At 37.7% G+C, this 25,402-nt stretch overlaps 4 protein-coding genes across 4 annotated transcripts; 1 reads left to right on the top strand and 3 right to left on the bottom strand.

Moving 5' to 3' along the window:
- Positions 1-1,459: 1,459 nt before the first annotated feature.
- LOC149000596 (uncharacterized protein At3g17950-like) lies at positions 1,460-3,606 on the bottom strand. The gene is made up of 2 exons (XM_089140013.1): positions 2,998-3,606; positions 1,460-2,906 (listed from the first exon to the last, which is right to left on the bottom strand). Exons 1-2 carry the CDS (start codon positions 3,076-3,078, stop codon positions 2,391-2,393), a joined length of 597 nt encoding a protein of 198 aa, XP_088996139.1. The 5' UTR covers positions 3,079-3,606; the 3' UTR covers positions 1,460-2,390.
- A 2,344-nt stretch (positions 3,607-5,950) lies between these two features.
- Positions 5,951-11,740, top strand: LOC149000595 (alpha/beta-Hydrolases superfamily protein). Its single transcript, XM_089140010.1, has 5 exons — positions 5,951-6,930; positions 8,222-8,280; positions 8,443-8,571; positions 9,800-9,935; positions 11,104-11,740. Exons 1-5 carry the CDS (start codon positions 6,232-6,234, stop codon positions 11,431-11,433), a joined length of 1,353 nt encoding a protein of 450 aa, XP_088996136.1. The 5' UTR covers positions 5,951-6,231; the 3' UTR covers positions 11,434-11,740.
- Positions 11,741-11,930: 190 nt separating this feature from the next.
- Positions 11,931-18,182, bottom strand: LOC149000594 (THO complex subunit 4C-like). The gene is made up of 7 exons (XM_089140011.1): positions 17,827-18,182; positions 17,284-17,527; positions 16,577-16,725; positions 16,395-16,463; positions 14,674-14,864; positions 14,206-14,256; positions 11,931-12,712 (listed from the first exon to the last, which is right to left on the bottom strand). The coding sequence occupies exons 2-7, from the start codon at positions 17,474-17,476 to the stop codon at positions 12,535-12,537; spliced, it is 831 nt and encodes a 276-aa protein (XP_088996137.1). The 5' UTR covers positions 17,477-17,527; positions 17,827-18,182; the 3' UTR covers positions 11,931-12,534.
- Positions 18,183-21,379: 3,197 nt separating this feature from the next.
- Positions 21,380-24,365, bottom strand: LOC149000593 (pectinesterase-like). The gene is made up of 2 exons (XM_089140008.1): positions 23,222-24,365; positions 21,380-22,316 (listed from the first exon to the last, which is right to left on the bottom strand). Exons 1-2 carry the CDS (start codon positions 24,087-24,089, stop codon positions 21,628-21,630), a joined length of 1,557 nt encoding a protein of 518 aa, XP_088996134.1. The 5' UTR covers positions 24,090-24,365; the 3' UTR covers positions 21,380-21,627.
- Positions 24,366-25,402: the final 1,037 nt, after the last annotated feature.

Below are 25,402 nucleotides of genomic sequence, written 5' to 3'. Positions count from 1 at the left end.
GTCTAGAAACAAAAAATGAATCCGAAGTGAAAAAAGCAGTGGTTCTGGAGCAGCTGAAAATATAACTTGCAAAATGTCTTGCAAAATATTATGAGAACACAGGTATTTTGTAATTAATTGCTAGCTCTAAAGAGGACTTTGCTTCAGTCCACAAATGCACAGGACCGTTATGCGATATATCTCAATCTATCAGAGCGAGATCTTGGTCGAAATCGAAATCTCAATCATAAGATTCCAACGGTTGAGACCGAAATTTTGACTGAAATTTTGAATTCGACGTTCTAAACTTTTACTTAATCGTCATAAATGCACATGAATGAAACAATTTCTCTCTAAATACATGTTTCATTCTTTACCAAAAAAGAGATAAAAGAAAAAAGAGACATGTTGCACATGTTTCTCCGGAGAGAAAGAGAGAGAAAAAGAGACAGAAAAGTAAAAGGAAGAGAGAAGCAATTAAAGGGAAAGTGAAAAGCGGATGAAAAGTAGATGCTACGGAATCTGATGACAAACAGAAGCCACCGACACAATAAGTGATGACAAAATTTTTATTTTCTACTTGAAAGATCAATAAAAAACAATAATAATAATAAAAATATTTTTATTTTTCAGAAAATTACATGATTAATCACTTTTTTATTCTCACTGAAAAGTCACCAAATGTTTCAATGAATAAAAATAAATAAAATTAGATTTAGATTTACAAAAATAATCAAAACAAATCCTTTCCTTCTTTTGGACAATGTTACCCTTAAGATTGACTCTCTGCTCCCATTAGGCAACGATCTATTCACCACCAGTCGAAAACCATCATCTTTGTCCCCTATCCTCGTCTTTTCAACTGAAGATCATTTCATTTTTTTCTCCCACCCCAATAAATAAACCCCGAATGCTCCTTCCTCTTTTTCATTGTTTTTCTTGCCATCATCAGAAATTTTGTTCCCCTATTATTTTCTCATAAGTTTCACAATGAAAATACTAAAATAACAAAAATTCTCTTTGAATTTGAATCAATTTGGGGAAAGGATTAGATCACCCATTCGATTGAGTTTCTTTGTTTTCGGTTCCACTGACTTCAGTCAGAAATGTTAATTCATCCCCCCTCAACATTGTCCAATTGCTGTGGTGGTGGCATCAAACATGATGCCAGTACCTCTGCCAACTTTCAAAGAAGTTAATGATAAAATTTGGGACCAGGACCATGATTCACTTTTCTTTTACTCTCCCCCTTTATTGATTTGTTTGGTAAGCAATTATATTGATTCAATATTTGATTTGGTCAAAACAAAAGAAGGATAAACATTGCAAATTGCTATCTCTCTAAACTAAAACTTAGTGTTGTTTGAAATATGATACTCTCCAAAGAAAAAGACCAACTAACAAGAAGCTGTATACATTGGAAAAAAAAGAAGAAGCATAAGGTGAATTGAAAATAAAAACCTTTCACCTTTCTTTTTATTTATTTATTGTTTTATTGTGCGTGTCTGTCTAAGATCTTTATTTTCTTTACGCAACAAGCTTTATGCTATTCACACCTAAAATTAGAATAACTTTCTTTTCATTAGTCACTACGACATGACTGCTTATAATATTCTTCATGATACTTTTCCCAAATCCTTCCATGCACATCCAAATCCCACAACGAATTTACAGTCTATTTTCATTAACCATGCTCAGACATCGATCCAAATGAATTTCAGGAATATTAAAAAAAAACAACAATAACATCACAGCTTTTCTTGTAGGGGTGCAAACAACAAAATGTGAAAAAAAAATAAAAATTCTAATGATCATCAAACCTGCCATAATGACTTGAGATATAAGAGGCTGATAGGTCCATCTCTGAGGGAAATGTGTGAAAAGACGAAAGTTTGAACTCAAGACCTACTTAGTTTTATGAGTTTAGACCCTCTACCTATCACATCTTTTTATCATACATTTAAGAAGAAATCACAATTGAACCTCTTTCGTAAATTTGTAATGATAAAAGTGTGTGAAGATATACAATCCCCCTGTACCGGCATGGGATAGGGTTCCTAACTCTGGCCTTACCACCTCCTACATAAAAGGTTGCCACCGCTACAATAAACACAGCCACAATCCACCCTTGTACCTATTACCTTTCTTTTGGCTAAAATTTTATCGAGTACTTGAATGGTGTGGATATGCTTTTGCCTGAGTGGTGACAGCCTCTATGTTGAGGCTAAGACCAAGAAAGTCATGATTCGAACCTCCGTCCCTCCACACCTTCCCTCATAGGCCTATGGGCCTTAAGTCGTTATGACTTATTTAATGATGACGCAAAAAGAAAAAAAAAAAAAAAAAACCCTTGAATAGTGATTAAATGAATGGAGGGGAAATTTTAGAAAGATAGAACGAAATTACATAATTTATCCTCCACCGCCGGAACAGATTCCGGTGAGCAACACCGGAAGTCTGTAAAGAGTACCGGTTGCCGGCGTTGTTGCTTCTTCTTGAGATGGAGGAAGAACCCGACCATCGGCAAACAAGAGCCTTCCATTCGCAGCCGCAGACGGCGGAGCCACCACATTCTCGAGCTCCGCCGCTTCACCGTAAAATGCTCCATCCCCAAATCTCCGTTCAACCTCAAGGTAATCAGCCAACGAAGCAGGCTTCGGCGAATCGTCTCTGCACAGATTCCAGTTCCACCACCGTCTCCTCATCCTTCTCCTCTTCCTCCCAAAAGCTGCTACAGCCGTCAATATCACCCTCTTGCTCCTCAGGTCGGTGGCGCCACCACCACCACCGCTTCCGCCACCGCCGACAATGGCTAGACCAACATGGTTCTCACCTTGTGAAGGAACTCCAGCAGTAATTGCAGGGAAACTCACTCCCATTAATGTACCTAAAGTCGTGCTTCTGTCATGGAAAAACGACCCTGTTGACTGCAACAACAACAACAAAAGAAACACAAATTTGTGAACTAAAAACAGGTAAAACAAGAAACCCACTTCTTATTTCACGGAAATTTCTTACTTCAGTGTCAAGATCAGATGAAGAAACAGAAGAGATAGATGGAGATGACTGTGGAACCAAATCTTGCTCTGGATCCAACATATCTCTTCCTTCTAAGACAGACCCAAGGAGAAGCTTGAGTGGAATCTGCTTCTTTGGATTGTCAGTAGATAAGGAGCAAGGACTTTGGTGAGACTGGTGGTTTGGAGATTCAAATGGATTAGAGTATCTGGGATTTTAGGGTTCATCTTAACTAAAGGATATCATTTTTAAAGAACCCAATTAAAGAATGGAATGTTTGATGTGTTGGGAGGGCCAACCATATGAATCATTCATGACAATTGAATGAAGTTCGCTGCAGGCGATCACAACTTAAATACAGTTGCACCGTCCAAAATGGATCTGGCGGTTAGAATTTAATGATAAGGGTTTCATCTGGTAAAGAAAATGGAAGGCACCCATCAATTCAATTCCTAAAATGAAGCTTTCAAATGAAAAACATCTCACAAAACCACAGGAATATTATCAATTTTGGCCCAAGGTTAAGAACCCTTTGAGAAGATTCTGATAAGGTTGTGATTAATTCACTTGTGATTAATTTCTACTTCTAATGAGAAGATCCTGATAGGGTTAATGAAAGAGATCTGATTTCTAATTCCAATGAGAAGTTACTGATAGGGTTGTTGAAGATATCTGAATTAGCCACCCTGGCTCATCATCATTTATGTGTGATCCATCTCTTGTGTGACTGTATCCTCCTTTGTGGATAAAAAGGTGAAGGAAGAAACAAAAGAACTCTCAATCAAGGAAACTGATGGGTATGGTGGGCCAAGGTCCATCTAACCAGGGATTTAATATAATGGGGTCAGGCATTTAATTCAGAAAAAGGATTAAATTGGCATTTTAGTTTTCATAATGAGAATTGACAGCATAGGAATTTTTTTTTGGGGGAAAATTTCATTTTAAAAAACAGACAAGGATAGGCATCCACAAGGAGCTGTCAAGGTAACAAGACAAGACAATATGGTAAATAACAATGAAAATTAAAGCGATACCATCCAAGTACGATGACAAGGCATCGCCTAGGCGACGAGGTCACATTAAAACACCTAAACCCAAAATAGGGTTAAGATGCCTTGACAACTTGGGATGTGATTGAGTGATGCTATTGCGATTGTAATGTAATAATGTTCATGTAATCCTGAGGGGAGGCTCAGTTGGCAAAACCCAGTGCTTCCACGTAAAAAGACAAAGTATAAATCTCTTTAGGACAAAAAGGGCTCATCTTAAGCCCAACCTATTTGATCATTCACTTAACTTGAAGGGGACCACCGGGGCCAATATTTTGATCATTCACTCAACATGGTTAATGAATCAAGCCAAGTTGGTCTACAGGTTAGTTCTTTGAGGCATACAACTATTGTTATATTGTCTTTGTACCTCTACTAATTATTTATTAGTTGTCCAACTATTTGCCATATAGCGACATGTGCCAATAAAAACTTTAGGTTATGTGAGTTTAGGTCAAAATAACACTCCCAATGTGTTTAGTTGGCGAGGGGACTGTTAAAAGGACTTTGCTGCAGTCCAATTGCACAAGACTGTCATGCCAAACAACTTGGGAACCCCAAGACATGAGATTGATGCCTTGGCTATAATTGGATGAATCAAGCTAGGTTGGTCTACAGGTTCGTTCTTTGAGGCATTAATTTTATTTCTGTGCATACTAATTATTTTATTAGCTGTCCAATATTTGATATTCCATCCAAAAATAAGTAGAAGAGAATATGTAACTGTGAATTGGGAGGGGGGGGGGGTTAAAAGGACTTTGCTTCAATACAATTACACAAGACTGTCATGCCAAACAACTCGACCCGTTGGATCGAAATCTTGACCGAAATTTGTGATCCAACGGTTCTGAATTTTGGCGGCTTTTGTCCGAAATTTTGCATGATAGCCCTAAGCACATTTAAGGGCTACCATTTAAGGGTAAATAGTATTTCACAAAAAAAAAAAAAAAAAAAAAAGTATGATTTCTTCTTCACCAATTTTTTCCATGTGAATAGGGTATGCTATTCATCTTTTCTTACCCCATATAAAGAACATCCTTCTTGGGGAGAAAGCTTAATTTATTGAGATTGAATCAGACCATCAGAAATAAGGTTGATAAATTATTTATTTGAGAATATTCCAATTTTTTCTTTTTTTCCTTTTGCGGGGGGAAAGCTTGTTTTTCACTTTCTATTTCTAGAGCTAATTCCTTTTGACATGGAGAGAAAGCTTGTAACAATTCTAGAGCTAGCTCTATGCGAATCGTGCTTTTTTGTAAAGTAATGTGAATTATCTAATTTTATATGAACATTGAGAATCCACCCCTAGGGGCCACCATTAACATATGAATTTTTTTTATATAATTAATAAATCAAAAGTAGGTAAATCAAATCTCTTTTTCTTTTGCAAACAAAATTTTATTAATCAAAAGCATCCAGTGTTACATTTCTAGAATTTTTTAAAGATGGATTAACAATAAAAAGAGAGAGATTAACCCACCAAACTCTTGACAGATTTAACATAGAGCAACTTAAATCAGCCTGAAAATTAGATATCTTATTAATCCATGGAAGCAAATTACAAATGTTTTGAATAATATGAAAAATAGTCCAATCAATAATTTCCAACCAAGCATTGAAAGATTATTTTCTAAATTTTCTATTTTGTTTTTAATTTTTATTTTACCCTAACTTTAGAAACATTTGTTGCAACCACTACTTAATAATTTCTTTATGTCAAAACACTTCTTATAAATTAAATGGAGCTTAGAATGGTGAGTTGCCAATGGTAATTGATATCGGAATATATATCGGCCGATAACTGATCCAATTCGGCCAAAATCACCCGATACAACCCGAGATGAAAACCTAAGCAAACTGCGCAGGAAAGGAATCCACATGCACGACGCGTTAACTCAATCTCAATCAGGAATTTTATCGAACACTTTATTGCTTTAACACCGCATGGTCCATGTAGAGGTCCAAAGACAGCTACCCATCGCCAAGAATTTCGCTGAACCTTCTCGTTTGCTTGCTCGACTCCGAAGCAGCACTCACCGACTTTTAAATTCCCCTTGTCTGCTTCCCATATTACATATGTATTTTCCAGATGCATAGAGCCTGTTTGTCATTTGGCCTCAATGAATGAAGGCTTCTACCACGCACTAACTAATAGCCTCACCTAGAAGAGCTGAACTGCTAAACCATGTCAGTCGCGTGCGGTGCCGAGTGTGTTTTCTGCTTGGGTTTCTCTCGCTGGGCATGGAAGCGCTGCACCCATGTGGGTTCTGACGATAGCGTTACTTGGCCAGCTGCAACTCCTGAAGAGTTCGAACCCATCCCTCGCATCTGTCGAGTCATCCTCGCCGTGTACGAGGAAGACCTCCGCAACCCCAAGTTCCCACCGGCTGGTGGGTACCGTTTGAACCCAGATTGGGTCGTGAAACGCGTCACTTACGAGGAAACCGATGGTCACTCCCCTCCTTATCTCATTTACGTCGACCATGAGCACCACGAGATCGTACTCGCAATTCGTGGTCTCAACCTCGCCAAGGAGAGCGATTACAAGGTTTTGCTTGACAACAGGAAAGGAATGCAAATGTTCGATGGTGGGTATGTTCATCACGGGTTGTTGAAAGCTGCAGCTTGGTTGCTTAACAAGGAATCGGAGACATTGAAGCAGTTGTGGATCGATAATGGGTCTTCTTACGGGATGGTCTTTGCTGGACATTCTTTGGGTTCTGGGGTAGCTGCGCTGCTGGCGATAGTGGTGGTCAATCATAGCGATCGTCTCGGTGGGATTCCGAGGAATCTTTTAAGGGCTTATGCAATTGCTCCTGCAAGGTGTATGTCGCTTAATTTGGCGGTCAAGTATGCGGATATTATCTTCTCTGTTGTGTTGCAGGTAAGCAAATTGAAGCGCACTTGTTCTCTGCTCAACTAAGCATCAGGTAGCTGAAATGGCTTGGTTTTGGGTTTAGATTATTTGGGTCTTACGTCTTTTTCCTCTATGATTTAGAATTCATAATGATGGTTTGATAAGTCAAAATTTCTCCTTTTCCTCCCCATTCTGTGTGGCCCTTTGTTCTGCTCAGTCCTCTGTTATATCTCATAGATGTAGACTTCTGTACCATCATTCCCTTCAGTAGATCTTGACTTCCTATAATGAACTTCTACCCTCTCTTAGTTCCTCATTGAATCCCTTTCCAGGTGTGGAAACAACATCATTTTTCTTGGGAATTTTGAATATTTTATGTGGCGTTTTCTTTTGTATATTGTACCTTTGTCTGTGGCGTTTTCTTTTGTATATTGTACCTTTGTTTGAGTTTTGGTTCAAGTTTCTGATGTTTTCATTGCATGCTTGAGCTTTAGGTTATGTTGTATCTCTGTGAAGCTTCGAAATTTTTGAGTTTCTACTCCTTATTCACAATTCTAATGCTCTTCTATCAATCATTTAAGGTTCCCTTTACTCCTTATTCAACAAATACTGAAGGCACCAAAAATTTTCTTTGTTCTCCAAGACTTGAGCCACAACCACTTGGTCACAGTGTAACGACAGTTTCATCATGGCTCACCCTCTAAAATAATTTCTTTCTTTGTTGATAAAATTTTCACTCCATTGCCTATGCAAAGATTGATATTGTTCATATCTATCAATCATTTAAGGTTCCCTTTACTCCTTATTCAACAAATACTAAAGGCACCAAAAATTTTCTTTGTTCTCCAAGACTTGAACCACAACCACTTGGTCACAGTGTAACGACAGTTTCATCAAGGCTCACCCTCTAAAATAATTTCTTTCTTAGTTGATAAAATTTTCACTCCATTGCCTATGCAAAGATTGATATTGTTCATAATATAGATATGCTGTCTACAGCACTTTTTAACCTTTGTTTGGTTGTTTCAAGCATTGGTGGACATAAAATATTCTGAAAGTTGTTAACAGTCTTTGATCATTTTAAGAAGGAATATGTTTAGATCTTTCATTTCTTTGAGATTCTGTATGTGTAAGCATCGCTCCTAAATCGCCCAGATATAGGATTTTCTGCTGCTATTCCCTTGGCCAGTTTCCTGATTATTTTCTCTGATTCATGTTTCTCTAGTTACTTAACATTTTTCATTTGACCATCCATCTTATTTTTTTTGTCTATCTTATATGCAAAGTGCCAGTGATAAACTCCTATGATGATGTCCAGGATGATTTTTTACCAAGAACTGCGACGCCTTTAGAAGATATCTTTAAATCACTCTTCTGGTTAGTTGTCTTGTTTCTGCATTTGGGAGTGAGTCATATTTTCAGTATTTTCTTTATTTCTGTACTCCATTAGCTGCTTGAGGTGACAAATCCTTGTTATCTCGTTTCTTAACAAAATACATTATAGCGGTCTCTTAAATTAGGTCTTAATGCTTTGGACAGCTTGCCATGTTTATTGTTTATGGTCTGCTTGAGAGACACATTCATACCAGAACGCAGGAAGTTAAGGGACCCAAGAAGACTTTATGCCCCTGGACGGATGTATCATATTGTCGAGAGGAAATTCTGCAGGTACTAGAAACTTGTTTGTCAATGGGTTAGATTTTATATTATCTTCTTGAGGTAGCTTAAAAGTTGCTGAATAGAAAACTGCCTTAGAATACCAATTTGTGCATATCAGCGTGAAGAAACCCTACTGTCTATGACTAATTGAAGATTTCTTGTGAAGTGCTGCGCTTCAGTCTAATCCTCAGTTTTGGTTGAGTAAACCCAACATTTTTCTGTCAGGATTGCCTTGGGGATCTGTGTTTTTGGTATGCAATAGTCGAACAAGTGTGCTGGATTTAAGTAAGAAAATATTAGCCTGACCCCAACTGGGTGAAGGCCTACTCATTTTCAGATTGTTTGATGACCCAATCTTAGTATATCCTTGATTTCTTCGGGCTACAAGGGTGGTTGGCTACATGAATTGATAATTCATCACAAGTGCTTTTAGAAGGCACTAGCAATGGATGTCTCTGCTGGGATTTATGGTGCCTATTTAGTCAAGGGTGTGATCTATTATTTTGATGGTCAAATCATAGGCAGGTGGAGTATTCCACATAAATCTGTAATTAGATAATATTAATAATCTCTCTGGTAAAATTTTCTCTAAATCTTTTCTAGTTAACGGCTCATCTATACCTAACTGAAACTCTATTTTGATTTGCCCCAACTCATCTACGCTAACTGAAGCTCTATTGTGACTTCCTCCATTATTCACAAATTTCACTTATTGTTCCAATGGTTAACTGATTTTTTGATTCATGAAGAGGTAAACAGTAAATGCCAACGCATAGAAAAGAAAAACTGGTTGAGCAATATCTTCTTATTTGACATTTTTCAACCTCATCATATATTAACTTGGAACTTCTTACAAGCTCAATTATCAGTAACTCCACGAATCTTGTCATAACCTGATCTTTCACTGGAGCTAGTTGTTCCAATATAGGCTACTTGTTCACCTGTACTACATTTATTTTTGAATTATTTTGCACTGCTTTTTGGAAACTGGAACAACAACTAAGCTTTAGAAAATTATCGGTGTACAATGGAAATTGTCTGAACTTGGTGTTGCATGTAATTACAATTTAAATGTAAAATGGAAGTATTTCTTGTGGAGTAAAAGTATGACATGGTTTTCGACCATCAATTTCTCATTTATTGTAAATCCTGTTGCATAATATTTTTTTCATAGTTTATTAGTATATGAAAGATTGTGCACTGTTGTGAACCAAAGTTCTCTGACATTTGAACACAGATGCGGCAGATTTCCTCCAGAGGTGAGGACTGCTATTCCAGTTGATGGAAGATTTGAACATATCGTCTTATCAACAAATGCCACATCTGATCATGCGATTATTTGGATAGAAAGGGAAGCAGAAAAGGCTTTACAGGTAAGTGCCAAGTCATTACAGAGATCTATCTTCTGGTATTTTGAATCTTGAAGGTAGTAGTTATATTTGTCCCTCTTACTTCATAAAATTAGTTGATACCTAAGTCATGTCCTTTTAAGTTATGCTGCCAAGTTTAAAGGTCCAGAAGTTCTATCGAGTTTGATTGTCTTGAGGCTTATCAAGCCCTAGTGAATATTTATTTTGAAGAGCCAAGTTTCCAAAACTCTGTTGAAAATCACAGCAACATCCAGGAGTTCTAGTGAAACTAGTGACCCAAACTCACTTGGCAATTTATTGCAATCTAGGGCAGCAACATACGGTTTACCTGTAGTTTAGATTGAAGTGAATGTGGTAACACTGCTGATTCCAGCAATTTGACTGGTAGTTACTGAAGGACATCCAGAGTCAAAATTGCTGCAGGATACTTGGACCTTCATGAGTTCATGCCATTTCTGAACTTGACTTCTGAATTGAACTCCTCTGCAAAAACTTGTGAATCTTTGCCATTGCAATTGTATAGGGTTCAAAAAGTTACTGATTCTGTTTAGCCAATACCCTAGTATTTAGGTTTGGAAAACAATCCTTCTTGTATTGTATGTTAATTCTGACATAAGAGTATAGGGCTGTGGCTACAAGTGATGAGTCTTATGAAACTTATTGCTGCCATCTACACTTGAGCAAATTTTTACTCAACCAAAAGTGAACTTTTGCCTGAAATGAGTAGATGATCATTAACCCAAAAAGGGAGAACAGAACGTGGATAAGTCGTCTAATTCGTTATACATGAGTATGATCCCACTGGATAATTTAGTTGATGTTCTGCTTGTGAATGTATGACAAAATCTTACTGCAGTCTTTCATGAAATTTTCTTGTATTTCTAGAAGTTAATAAGTGACCCTCAGGCAGTCTCCAATGGAGGTGCCTTGTTTTAGAATCTAGGCAATAAGGCAGGACTAAGGCTTCTTTTGCTTGCATCTTATTCAAACATTGACTGATCTTGGGGCTTCCTTTCAAGGTCATCCTTTGGCATTTCCTATATAAGGGCCTATCAGTTGTTTGACCAAGCCTATGCTTGGATACTATCCGAGTAGGCTTCCATTATACTCACTTCGTTTCTCTTTTGTTGAGCTTTACAATTATAATTCTGATCTGTTGATAAATTCCCAGATAATGAAAGAGAGCAGTGATGAAACATTAACAGCAGCTCCAAAAGCACAGAAGCTTGAGAGGCTAAAAACGCAGGAGATGGAACATAAGAATGCTTTAGAAAGGGCTGCCAGCTTGAAAGTGCCCCATGCTGTGGCCCCAGAAGAACAGCCCGTTGGAGATGCAGGTTCAATGGCATCCCATGATCAGAGGAAGGACCCCTCACACAGCAGATCAAAGACCAGTAGTGGAGGAACTAACTGGGACGAAGTAGTTGAGAAGCTCTTCAACAGAAATGAAACAGGACAACTTGAACTAAGGAAAGACGTCAGTGCCCAAATCAAAACATGATTCTGATACCATCATATTGGAAAAACACCATTCTGTATTGGAAAGAAAAGAACCCCATATTGTTTTCTTGGAAGGGGTAAAAGTTGCAAATACATACCATTTCAATGAATAGTTCTTTGTTCATAAGAAAATCAGGGGAATCTCTCTCTGTCAACCAATTTTCTTTTTTCTATTGTATTTCGAGTTTCTTTTTCTTTTTTTCCTTGGTGTGTTACCCAAAAAAGGAATTAGCGAAAACTAACAAAAATGTGAGAGCTTGCTTCAGGCAGCAGAGGCCCTCGTGCATCACAAAAAAAACCAAAAGCTTTACACAACATCAGGAAACCAATACAGACATCAAATCTGTGGGTAGCTCAACCATTTACCACGACTTTCCCATCCCCACAAAACAAAATTTTCTCACTGATTTTGAAGTAAGGTTTAAAGTATTCCACGATATACGTATCTAACCGACATAATATATATCGATACGTCTCTCTATTAGATTACACTAAATTATGCTGATCACTATTATAGAATACTCGTTATAAGATGATAACTCTCTCAAAATCACCTAACCGATACGACACTCGATACTAATACTTTAAACCTAATTTTGATGACCCATACAAACAAGGAATCAATCTTGTACCACCCAGAAAGATTCCAGATAAGTAGTACCTGTTAGATACGTTCCACAAGAGATTAAAGAAGCAAGATAACAACTTCCAGAGGACAAGGGACGGTACCCAGTAAAAGGTTTTGTGAGTGGACCATGGGGAAACAAATCCTTCATTGCAAAACCAAAAAAATAACAAGGAAAAAGGTCTGCTGAGATACCCAGTAAAATTGAAAACATTTAGAAAGATAATAGCAAGATAACCTATATACACAAGTTATAACTCCATTAAGGACTTCTCAAGGATCATACATCATCTATAATGTTTGTATCAAGGAAAGTCTCAACCCTAATAAGTTAATGCATCAATCTAACCAGGTCAAAAGGATATGAACAAATAAAACCCAAAAACTTACTACTGCAGTAAAGCCCCTGGCCACTCTGTATATAGCTCACTCTGCTGATCTACTAACCATCAGGTAATGTTTCCAGCTCACAAATGTCTATGATGTTTGCATTGCTTCATTATGATAGGTTTCCAATTCCTTATCCAGTTGCTCAGCTGACTTCTCAACAGGTGGTCTCTGACCACGGCCACGACCTCGTCCACGGCCACGACCACGACCACCACCACGGCCACGACCTCGACCACGGCCACGCCAAGAAACTCCGCGACCCCACCTGGTACAAAAGGATGAAAAAGAAAAAGAAATTAGCTGCACACTTCCTAACATTATAACAACTGGCGGCTGGAAATGTATACAGGGAACTTCCTTCTACTGACTTCACCAGAAAAGTTTCTTCTGATTGATAATTGATAGACACTCATCAGCCAATGTCCCAGTGCTAAAATAGCTGCACTCAGGGTATCAAATGTACCCTAATTGCTGGAAGCCTGGGTATACAACTCATCAATAAGTCCCATATCGGTACTCAACTAAACAACTAAGTACCATCCCACTTCCAACTGGTCACTAAGAAACTCCAACATATATACTAAAAGAATTAAAAGTTAGGGGATTTCAATCCTTCAGCACCCCTTGTATAAAAGTGAGGCAGAGTGAGACGATGGCTGGATGACGTGGGACATGGGATGTTCTAAATCCAACGGTTGGATCAATAAATTACCAACAGTTAAATTTACAATATTCCATGTCATACGACCATCCACTTACTGCACCTCACTGGCTAAAGAAGACCAGATCCAAACTCAGCTATGATTCAAAACCTTAATATTCAAGTAACCTATAGCCACTATAAACAAGGAACAAAAAGCATATCACAATTCATGAAAAAAATCACGACTTCTTAACTTATTTAAAAAAATCTTATGTTATTCACCAGAATTAAATAAAATGCTAAAAACCCTAATATTCAAGTAAACTATAGCTGTTTACTAAAAAAAAAAAAAAGTAACCTATAGCCACTATAAACAAGGAACAGAAAGCATACCACAATTCATGATAAAAATCACAACTTCTTAACTTATTTCAAAAAATCTTACGTTATTCACTAGAATTAAATGAAATACTAAACAATGGGAAAACCTTTAAAGGAATAACACAAATAATCAAATACTCAGTAAACCTCTTTAACATCGAACACTCAAAAACCAACACATGATTGATTAACTTTTGCTGACCTGGTAACATCATGGGTAGATAGCAGTTGGTATAAAAAAAAAAAAAAAAAAGCATCATCTTTTGGCAGACATGCAGTTTTTTGTCTTTTTTGAATTAGTCTGAAGAGCTTCTATCATGCATATAACTGTTTCTCCTTAAATTCCTGATAAGATAATACTTGATAAACATTGGATTGCAGCACTAATTAGCACAGACATCTGAAAAGTATTATGAACTGGGGCAGATCGAATGCCAGCAATTGGCTCATTAGTGGACTGACTATCTAGCCAATAATCTCAATCAAATTTAGGACCAACCTCTGACATAGGAAGAGCCATCCAAACACAATGGATGACAAACTGATGACACTGGAATGCCAACCTCATAACCTTGCAAAGACACTTATCTATAAGACTAGCATGACAGGTTTGAACAATTTCAGGTCTAAAATAGTCCAAATCATTTAAACGTAGTTACTCTTAATAAAAGACTAGAATTAGCTATAAGTTGTATACTAACAACAAATATGAGTATTTGAATGAAATCACATACCCAGAACCACGATTTACTGGAGCAGACCCTCTGCCTAGACCCCCTTCAGGCCTGTTTCAAAAATCATACAAAAAATAAGTGAACCATTCTCAAGTGGAAAAGAAATGGTATAGTCACTTAAAAGAATAAAATTTCCAAACAATTTGGCAGAACAATATGCATCATTTCTACATGGATGCAAAACAAGGACAGTAGCCAATTTGTGGCAAGAAATGCAAAGGGGGGGGGGGGGGGATTGTTGCCATATCATTGACATCAGTTAAGCAAAACATGGAGAAGGGGAGCAGGTAGAAGATGATATAACCAACTATGATCTGGACCCAACTAGAATCAGTATTCATAAGATCTGGTTAACAATTTAGATATGCAAGTAAATCATAACAAAATCTAACCATTTTCTATCCCAAAACAAGAAGTACCAGAACTCAAAATACACTGAGAGCAACCGGAGGAATAAATATCACATACATCATAAAAACTGTTCTCCTTCCTCTTCCATTTGCTGCTCCAACGACATTCACCCTGGCTGAAGCAGGCAATTCTAAATTGGTGCCAATGATTTCAATCTTCATTGGCTTCCCATCCAATACAACGCCATTATATCGCATAACAGCTGCTAATGCATCACTTTTTCTAACATAAACCACTTCAGCTGTTCCCTGCAAATAAGAATCCAGCACTAAGACTTAATTCATTTAAAACACACCCCTGGAACAAAACAAGTACCCTGCTTGAATGATCTGGTCATTCTAAACAAAATTGAGACTAACAGGCATCAAAAGTTAGCAACCAGAAATACAAAGGCCATAATTTTTCTCCGCACAAAAGATATTTGTTTCTCTGTCTCCTTATCTATTGCTTTAATCAGAGGCTTCAGGATTCTTTGGGACTACGTTCTACGTCATTCTCCTGCTGTTGTTCTTGTCACATCTCTAACTTCTAATGCTAAAATTATTCAATTAAGTGCAACACGACCTATTGGACAAAGTTACCACAGTAAAGAAGTTCAGGATCAGGAACAAACAAATCTCAATAACAGGAATTGCAGTTGACCCAATACAAAAACATAGTACCAGCAACAAATGTTTAAGGAAAGACAAACATAAAAATGGATATTAATTTTCTCTGTCTTTTGCAGAGCTGAGATTTTCTTTTAATGGTGATTTCTAGAGCTGTCTACTTCTTTAGTAAACACCAGTATTCTCTACAGTTTATTAGCTTCTAGAGATTCTTCCATAACGATCTAAAACTTCCTCTAAATTGGTAGAAAGTTCTAATCATGTACCTTACTAAGCTCAATACCTCAAGCCCACGAGCCTGTCGGGTTGGCCCATCAGCTTATATTGGCATTCTCTGACAACAAGCTATTTTAACACATCAGCACAAGCTAAGAAGAAATGTTATACCAATAATGAGAAACAGATTGGCTCCAATTTATCAGGAAAAAAGAATTTCCAATTTCCCAAAAATCAAACAAAACTTCCCAAAGGGCAAAAAATAGCTCCCAATAATAGGGCAGAACTCAACCTAAGGATCTAAAGTGTCTATTTATCAAAACTGTGGACAGAGTACAGAATGTGAGTTTCAGTTGAGCCTTGTCAAGTAAGATTTCTACGGCAAATATCTTGGGAGGTTCAACTATTTGTTGAGCAAGAAAAGTAAAGAAGAGACTAACCAAATGGCTATGGAAGTTTAGTGAAAGCACTGGCTCCTTGGGAGGAGATTTAACAAGTATGGTATTGCTGCCAGTTATGGATGGCAAGACCTGGTGTTAGATGCAACAAGCAGACTCCATGAAATGTCTCCGTAGGACATCCAATCAGGGAAAGGGATCCAAACCATGCTTTGAAAATATAATCGGAGTAGGTATGGTAAGTTTTATGATCCATTCCAAGCTTATACAGCTTAGTGGACAAATAGCCCATGCAATAACTATGACAATAAGCTTCATCAGCCTGCCATATGAACACCAATACCTCATGCAATAAGAGCAATCAATAGCTTAGCCAGCATCAAAAAGAAATTCCCACCACTTCAACCAAAACTAATATGTAGCATAACACCAATATACCCTAAATGCTATAAGAATCATTCACAAAACCAATCAGAGCACAAATACTTAACGGTCAGTGCAAGAGAGGTTCAGACGGGAAATATAGATAATTAAACCACCAAGAACAGATGCTTACACTTGGATGTCCATTTCTGTTGTAATGGATTGCATAACGCTTAAGCTCTCCAATCTCAGAGAAAAGTTCCTGAATTGCATATCAAGCATAAAATAGAAGGTAGAAAGAGTCCATCATAGCAGAAGAACATGGACAAAAACACCTGGAACAGCATTAATATGTCACCATGGCTAATTTTCTACCTTTATATCTTCATTGCTAACACCATAATCCAAGTTCGAGACGTATAATTTTGTTCCAGAATCAACCCCAGATATGCCTGCAGCCATCAGGCTATCTTGAAACAAACCGTGTTGCCATGTGAAATCCTTGGTTCTGCTGAAAGACTGAGGTTAAGAATACCACGTCAGCTCATGAATAACAACCAGTGTTCTTCAAGCAAAATCGCACTGGACATAAGAAAAAAGAGAGAGCAACTGGCAGCAGCCGTAGCTCATTGAATATGTTAAGAGAACTCAATAAGCGAAACCAAAATGATGGCAACTAACGCAGCAGATGAAATGAGAGTAGGAAATTCCACCAATTATAAACCGATGACTCGCTACTGATCAGAGCTCCAGTTCTTAAATTCTACAAGGATAGCTCCACTGCATTAAACTCCTTGAAGAAGAATGAAAATTGGAGGCTTGCACTGAAGAAATCCGCATATACTAACAGGATCCGTCATATTTCCCACCGAAAAGAACCCACCAAAAATGGATTTTATCTCTGAAGATCATACTATAATGCACAATATATGCAGGGTGCTTTAGTTGGCAGTTCTAGTTCAGATTGAGCCTCTCCATGTACAAAACCATCATCTCAGACCCTCTTATTTGAGTATGGATTTCTAAAGCAAATCATACTTGAACATATGCAAATAATAACTATAGTTTTGAGCTTGCCTTAGCAATTGAGAAAGATGATGGCCGTGCATTCACTCTTAGAGCCCCTCCACGGTTCCCTCCCGTTCTTCCACGGCCAAAATTCCCACCTGGGCCTCGACCTCGGCGGGGTCGACCTCGGCCTCTGCCTCTTCCCCTCTCGCTATTACTTCTGCTCTTTATCAGATCATCAAGCGACATATCCAAAGATGTTGCCATCACGTTCTGTAAGTCCTAAGCTAGATAAAGAAAAACCACAAGCAAACCAACCTGAAACGAAGGGTAATTGAAGAAAGTTAGATCCAAAAACATGTAAAACCCAAAAAACTTCAGAAAATAAAATGTTCGAAGAGGACCGGAGTAATTGGCCAACACAATAGATCGATAAAATATCATAACCCTAATGCTTTGCAAGAGACCACGATTAACAATATTATAAACTCACAAAGAAAACTCGACAATGCAGGTTAGCAAGAGTAGGATCACAAAGCAAAACAATGTTGCAGACGCATACAGTCAATAAAAACAGATGCTTTGATTAATAAAACGTGCAAAGAAGATAATAATACCTAGTAGCAAGCCACGAAGCTAATCGATGGCAATCAGAAAAAATGAAAAAAAAAAGAGCTGAAACAGAGCAGATATTTTCTTGATCCAGAGAGATAAAAACGAGAACTTTTGCAGAGTTAAGGCAGAGAGGAAGACATGGGTGTGGAGATTTAGGCAAGACTGAGAGGTACAAAGAGATTCGAAGATGAAGAGAATTAGATCATCAGGAAGAAACTCAAAAACCTCTTCTTAGGGTTTCTGAAAGGTTTCGCTTTTCCCTTCTACTAAAACAGGGAAGGATTAAAGAGTGAACGCTCCCCAGCTCTAGTGAAGAAAGAACGAAGTCAAGCAAGGCTTTCTGCAGGTCTTCGCGTCTTTAAACTTTAAAGCGCCATTATTAACTAAGCAAAGACATGGGTTTTAGGATTATTAATTAATTAAAACCCTAATACACCGTTTGGTTACTTAGAACAAAGGTAGGGTGGGAAAATGTTTGGAAAATCTATAAATTCCAAAGGTTGACAAACACCATTTCATTAAAACATTAATAAGACATCTTTGTTTGGTTTATGGGGTGAGAAAATTGGTAAACAAGTCTTCCTTGATAATGTGGCATGTTAACTTTTTTCATGCATGTTTTTTCAAAACCTAGGGGTGTCAACGGTTCGGTATGAGCGGGTTTCGGGTGATAAAACACCTAAACCAAACACAGCCGATTAGCAAAATAACACTTTTGAATTGGTTTCGGTTTGATGCAGTTTGAGTTTGGGCTAATGGTTTAGACTCGGATTGATTAACAGTTTATGGTATACAAGAAAAAAAATAAGCTAAAATTCCACGCAAAGTAAAATTATTATTGGTCAATTTTCATTAAAAAATAAAAAGTCATTCCACGTTGTAGAAAATCCACCCACCCTATAAAAATTAAGAACCCAGATAGTAAGTAATAATATAGAAACTGCAAGCTCATTTCTAAGGCTGCACTAGATGGTTCTCTAGACATATATCTTCAAACCAAAAACCTTTTTAAATTTCATTTTGTGTTATGATTGATTGTCTTAAAATTGAGTTATTGTACTGTGAAATGGTAGATCTTTCTCTTCTAGGTTGATATTTAGTTTGATATCTAAATGAAATACTTATGAATTGATATGTAAATGAAATACTTATGAATTAATAAGTATTTATTCAATTTAAATAAATTTAAAACATTTAGTTGGACATTCATATTTAATCCTTCTTATTGTCCCTTACAAGTAGTAGAATGATTATTTGCTCTTTAAATTCATACTCAATTTTTCTGATTATGTTCAACTACAGAGATGCCTGGTTTTCATGGGTTAATAGAAGCTATTGGTACTTACAAAGCTATTGCACCAACAACGTTAATCAGTGTGGGCTGGGTTGGGTTGGGCCCTATCAGGGTCGAGTTATGGTTGGTGATTCTTAAACCCTAACAGGTTAGATAGGGTTTGGGTTTCAATTTCAGCCTTTAGAATTGGGTCAGGGTTCAAGGCTAGCCCTGTCCAACCCGGCCCATTGACACCCCTACCGGTGATTCAAGTATTGGCTCAAGGATGTTGCGAAATATCGTTTTGGACGCGACTGCTCCTTTGCACACCACCGGTTGTTTGAGCTCTCAGCTGCCCTATGATTCACCACCCTCTCTTAAAACTAAGGTTTGCTAGGTGGATGTTGCCGGAAAGAAATGTGGCAATGGCGACCATTGCAATTTCTGTCATTCTATTGACTCTTAGATTTTCTTGTTGATACGAGGAGAGGAAGAAGAAAAATCCTCTAACTAGTTGACTGGATCATGTTTTAGATTGGGATTTTGCAGCCCCACATTCAAATTGGATCCTACAACTAGTAATTCCATATAGTAGTCATTGTAGAAGACATTTAACAGGAAACCATAGCAGAAGCAAGTTCTCATTGTGAAAACGAAATAATCATAGTATATCCTCATCAATAACAAAGTTGAGGTTACATCTTTCTTTATATTGATATTTATTGCATTACTAAAAATTATCCTGACACGATTCAGGAGCATGATGCACTCTCATGCTGTTTGTTCAAAAAATTTTGAGCTTAACATAAAGCAAGATAAACTATTTTATCCCTTCAAAAGACTTAGCTTTCTGATACCATGTTACCCTCTCTTTTCCTAGCACCATAACAATGCCATTATCATATTGAGATTCTATTTACCAATAACATCAACCATATTAATTCATGTAGAGAACCCTACCCTAACATGGTAACACTATTAATCTTCATGAGGTCACACTAAGCCACTAAGCCCCACTTTTTATGACTATAGAGGGTGAATTAGGGTTTTCCAAATTCTAGATACTGAACTCATCCAGCACTATTTGAACTTGAGAATTTAGTGTTAATAGTGTTTTTTTTTTTTTGATCAAAGAAGAGGCAAAGTATTATATTAGTTAAAGCCACAACTCATTTTGGTTGTACTTTACAACCACTCTGGATGTCTGTGCGGGTTCTATGCTTTGGTTAACCTTGTTGGAGCTGGTCCCCCCTGGTGAGGCTTATATTACTATTTGTTACCAAATGGGGACTTGCTTTGGCCTGTTGGTTCCGTGATGGGTGTGCCTTCGTCCGCCCATTTCATCCGTTTCCTTTTGCGTCCACCCTCCTGTCCCCTGTTGGCCTCTCTCCTTTCCTCCCCTTTCTTCCGCGCTCTTGTCTTCCTTTCGCGGCCTGCTCCATCCCCGCTTTTGCGGTTTGTCCCCGCCTTCGGGGCCCGCTCTTTGTTTTCTCTACGTGTTTGGTTTCGCTTGCCTCCACTTTCGGGCATCTTGGTTCGGGGTTTTGTCTTGGGTCCATCTGCGTGTTGTGTCCTGCTTGGTTGGGCCTTTTTGTTTTATTATTCCTTTCTTTCCATACTCTGTTTTGCCGTCCCCTTGCTGTGTCTTTTCCAAACCTGGGTTTAGTGGCTGGATCCATATCCCTTGTCTTCGCCTTCCTGGTCTGCGCCCTTTCTTTTGTCCCCCGGCTGTTGCCCTGTCTCCACTTTTTTCCCTCTCCTCGGGTTCTTGGTTCCTTTGTGTAATAGTGTTGGTGACCCATATATGAACTAAGTATCACAGCCTGTTTAGACATAATTTGGCTTTGAAGTATGGGAGAAAGTGGTGAATGAGAGTCATGGGCTACCAGAGGATTCAGCCAGTATGTGTTCCATGATACACCCAGAAACATCTACGCCTGAATACAGATGCTAAAAAAGACACATAAAAGGTGGATAAATTTTGCTTTCCTGTTTGAAGGAGTAGGATTTTGATGATCTGTTAACTTCTTTTGGTAATGGTGATCATCTTCAGCAGCACATGGTTGCAAAGGATGCTCAATTAAGAGCTAAAATGAAGAAGCTAGCCATGCCCTAGATTGTACTTCGGTTTGATAAAACTCATAAGAGTATTTTGGTGATTTGATAATGATTTAGCATGTTAGTGGTGATTTCGAAGAACCTATGTGTATGTTGCAATATGATACACTTTCTTTTAGTGTTGTATTATCTATTATGCTTATTTGATTCTTGGACAGTCATGGATGGAGATTTAAGTGTATCAAGAACCTTCATTTTGTGAGTTTCCAAAGTGGCAAGAAATTTATTAAAGTGGAAAGAAATTTATTGACATTTCACAACATCTAATGACTTTTCTTTTGCTTTTGTAGGGATGATGATAATTATAGGGATTTTGTTACATTTGTACAGAGTTTTTTGTGGCTACAGGGTTGGTGATGATCATCTGTAGCCACAGAGAGAAGACTCTGGCAGAAGCATTTAAGTAATAGGGTTATAGGCCAGAAGTGTATGGGACTCCGGCAGAAGCAATCCAAGAACCACCACCCAAGAAGTTTGCTACAGTAAATTTTTGGGCATCAGAGGTGCTCATGATATGATAACCTTTCCAGTTCACTCGTTTGCTTGTGCTTGAGCCTGACCCGGTATTTTGATACTCTCCATAGTAAAGAGTGCTTAAAGCAAAATTTCCATTCCATTCAAGCCACCCTGCTGGATCAATCAAGCTATCAAGGTAAGTCTTCATGACAACAGTTCTTGAGTACTCCTTCCATGGCCTTCCCAAGTAAGTTTTGACAGAACTCTGAACTGACTTTAGATCGGAAGCAGCTGTAATTTTGCAATCATGGATCGATATTCCGGTGTTCTCGTTCGGATCAGACCGGCCTTGAGCTGTCACTGTGTTCTCCTGGCCACTCATGGGTTTTCTTGGATATATGTTACAGTTCTGGATCACAACTACGGCATCACCAAAGATGAAGTCCACAGTTCCATAGATGTTGCAGTTGCGGTAGAATTGGCGTTGAGAGTAGACATACAAGGTGTCTTGGTAACCTTCGAAGCTACACTGATAGAAAACTGACAGATCTGAGCCTGAACGGAATGCAACTGCTTGGTGCTTCTGAGGTCCGGCTGTGTTTCGGAAGCTGATGGCTTTTGCAACAAAACCATCCCCAACAGCAGCTGCAGAGATTAAAATAAAATAGCATTTTTAAGTCATGCATGCAACGAATAGAACTTAGAACCTAGGAGCTTGTTAGGTTGGTGTGTCGGACATGGCGGTGTCGACACAGCTACATGGACTCCACTAAATCTAAGTCACAAAAAAGAATAGTTTGGTTCGAATAAAGTAAAAATCGGTTATTTCTCTTAAGTTGGTATAATCTACCCGTGCGCTTTAGATTTAATGGAGTCGAAGTAACATCATCGAACACTAATATGTTAGATACACCAACCTATCAGGTCCCTCAAACCCTAATCTTCCTTGTTCATGAATAAAAAATAAAAACACCCCCAAATTAAAAAAAAAAAAAAAAGCCATAAAAAAGAGAGAGAGAGACAACTGGTAATGCAAGCACCATGTTAGATATAAAGGTCCTTAACCACAGAAAGAAGACTAGTTTTATGTTTACTGTTAACAGATGGAATCAATGAGAAAGTCAAAGACCTATCAGAAGCAGTAATTCTTTTCTTCAGTCACTAGCTAGCAGTATCTTTCCATATCACAGAGTCAAAAGGGAGATTTAGATCGAAATTAAGAATGATACAAGAAAGGTTTAACAGGTGAGCTATTTTGTTTTGTGTGGCTGTCATGTTTAATTGACTGAGGCTAATGAAAGTGATGCAACACAACAGAAGAGAATACCTAGAAGGTCTTGATTAAACATATAACCAGAGAGAATAAGAAAAAACCAAAGAACAATAAAAGATTAGTTAAGATATAATTAAAATCCCTCTTGCTGGTGACGGCAATAGCAACGAAGTAATCAAAAGCAGCTGAGAGCTGCTCTCACAAGGATGATACAGAAGCCCAGAAAATTAAGGAAGGAACAGATGGGTAACTTGAAGCTTCAAGAAAGAAAGCTTACCAACTGTGGCAGAGTTGAAAGTGGTAGAACCATCTTGAACGTTCTTACTACCTGTAACAATGGTGTAACCAATCCCATCTCCTATTAGCATTATATTCTTCATTGACTTCGTTATCTGAACGTTCTCCTTGTAAGTACCGCTTTTTACGTATATAATAAATCGTGAAGTCCCACTCCTTTGTTTTGTTGAAGCAGACAAAGCTTCAGAGATGGTCTTGTAATTACCAGACCCATCAGCAGCCACCACTATATTAGCATTTGAAGCTGTTGTTGATGAAGCAAGAAGCTTTCTATCAGCAGCAGAAACCCATGAAGGGAAACCACCAGAAAGCAAGCGTCTTCCACCACCACCTAAAGCTGAAGGTGAAGCTAACTGATTGTTTATAGCAAGAGAGTTGCTAAGCAACTTTGAGAAATTACTCAGCATGGCAGGCAAAGAAGAAATATATGAAGCTGAGTTTAGCTCCATGAACCCATTTTTGCAAGTTTCTTGATTGACAAATGCTGCACTAAGCCATGTTTGAGTATCTTCCCAACTGTTGGACAATGACACACGATTAAGCTGCTCAACCGTGTCATCGTAGAGTACTACGCAGTCGGCATGGGCTGCCTTTGCTTGCTCGTTGAAGGAGCTCAAGTCCATAGCTGAAATGAGACTATGAGCTGATTGAGCATGATTCAAAGTAACCGTGATGGAAACATCACGAAATTTGTTTGAAGTAAATTGGGAGTTAGAGCTAATGAATGAAGTGCATATTTCAGGATGAGGTGTTTGTGCACAAGATGATATGGTATCACAATCCACAACCCTGAAATCACAGGAAATGAGAAAGACACTCAAAACAACTAGAGCAAAAAGCTTCTCCATGAAGACCCAAAACTTAATCCTTGCTTCTTCAATGGGAATGGATGAATGACTCAAAACTGGAAGCTTTGGGTCATTTTATAGGCCAGCTTAGAGGGTGATGTTTAAACGTGTTTAGAGGCTTGAAGAAAGGATGTTGATTTTGAAGGCATGCATGACTATTAGTTTTACGAGAAAAAGGAATATCAATAGCTTGTTTAATTTTTGTTCTATAATTCCAACTAGATTTTGGTTGAAGCAGCTAAAATGGACCAATCAAATTCTAAAAACCCTTTCCTTCACTGCCTGGAATTCTAGAACCTCTCAAGAGTTAAGGCCATTGACTTACCAACTCCAAGATAGTTTATCACAATTAGGGGAAGGTAGTTCTACGCTTGCAGTTTCAGATTAAGATAAGTCTTTAGGGATGATCACTAATTTGATTGACCAGCCATTAATCATATATAATAAATGTAAATTAGCTTATTTAACATATATTATTGGCGTGTAGACATAAATCAAGGTTTAAACTCAAATTTAAAAATTGAAATATTCAATGGTGTAGGATTATTGTAAGGAAATTTAGAAGTATGACCAACACATCTATAGCTACCCACAATTGGAATCTGACTTATTGCTCCTGGGGTAGGGCTTGTTTGGGGGTAAGGATAACCAAAAATTCTAAGGATATCTAAGGGCTCAAGATAGGAATTCTTTTTAAAGAAAAAACTTGTGAAGTATATCCAATAGTTAGGTGATTGATGAATCATTAATAGATTTTCTAATGAGTTGTTTGCATGTTCCTATAAGAAATGTGAGCATGACACTCACGGTATACATTATCTGCCATGGAAGTTCTTAATTTGATATTTAAAGAATTATTTTTTTTTAAATGCCAATCTTCTAATTCTGTTGACATGTCTATCTCCTTTTAACGTTTTCCTACGTGACAAGATAAGAAATTCCTCTTTATTTGCTGCTAGAAACAAAATAGCTTTCAAAGAAAATGTATTAGAGAATTAGCTAACCCTCTTCCTAATCCTAAAAAATTTTAAGATATAAAAATTTAAAGACCATTTTTCACAGTAATTACCACATGAGTTGAATCACTTAAATCTTTTGTTGGATATATACCCCATATATTCAAGTCAAGTAGATGTAGCAGACTAATGATACTACAAAAGTATTTGAAAAGGAAAACTATTAAAAATAAGTAAATGGTTGAAAATACTTATAAATATTTTTCGAATTACATTCTCTAACAGCATTCGCTAGTCTAGTAGATTAGCAATCAAATTTTCTGTAAATGATGTTGAAATCACTCTCTGATATGGTAA

This window comes from Hakea prostrata, chromosome 11, assembly GCF_041222555.1.
Source record: "Hakea prostrata isolate BN-2017 chromosome 11, UWA_Hpros_2, whole genome shotgun sequence".
In the NCBI taxonomy this organism is placed as follows: domain Eukaryota; kingdom Viridiplantae; phylum Streptophyta; class Magnoliopsida; order Proteales; family Proteaceae; genus Hakea; species Hakea prostrata.
This window is presented reverse-complemented; position numbering and strand designations above follow the sequence as displayed.

Excerpts from the sequence above, each read along its gene's own strand:
- LOC149000596 (XM_089140013.1), bottom strand. The coding sequence starts at position 3,078 with ATGTTGGATCCAGAGCAAGATTTGGTTCCACAGTCATCTCCATCTATC. Across the intron at positions 2,907-2,997 it reads CATCTGATCTTGACACTGAA|TCAACAGGGTCGTTTTTCCA; the intron begins GTAAGAAATTTC and ends TTGTTGTTGCAG.
- LOC149000595 (XM_089140010.1), top strand. The coding sequence starts at position 6,232 with ATGTCAGTCGCGTGCGGTGCCGAGTGTGTTTTCTGCTTGGGTTTCTCT. Across the intron at positions 6,931-8,221 it reads TCTTCTCTGTTGTGTTGCAG|GATGATTTTTTACCAAGAAC; the intron begins GTAAGCAAATTG and ends GATGATGTCCAG. Across the intron at positions 8,572-9,799 it reads GTCGAGAGGAAATTCTGCAG|ATGCGGCAGATTTCCTCCAG; the intron begins GTACTAGAAACT and ends ATTTGAACACAG.
- LOC149000594 (XM_089140011.1), bottom strand. The coding sequence starts at position 17,476 with ATGGCAACATCTTTGGATATGTCGCTTGATGATCTGATAAAGAGCAGA. Across the intron at positions 16,464-16,576 it reads TTAGCAATGAAGATATAAAG|GAACTTTTCTCTGAGATTGG; the intron begins GTAGAAAATTAG and ends TATGCAATTCAG. Across the intron at positions 14,865-16,394 it reads ACAGAAATGGACATCCAAGT|GGAACAGCTGAAGTGGTTTA; the intron begins GTAAGCATCTGT and ends TCTTATTTGCAG.
- LOC149000593 (XM_089140008.1), bottom strand. The coding sequence starts at position 24,089 with ATGGAGAAGCTTTTTGCTCTAGTTGTTTTGAGTGTCTTTCTCATTTCC. Across the intron at positions 22,317-23,221 it reads TTTCAACTCTGCCACAGTTG|CTGCTGTTGGGGATGGTTTT; the intron begins GTAAGCTTTCTT and ends TAATCTCTGCAG.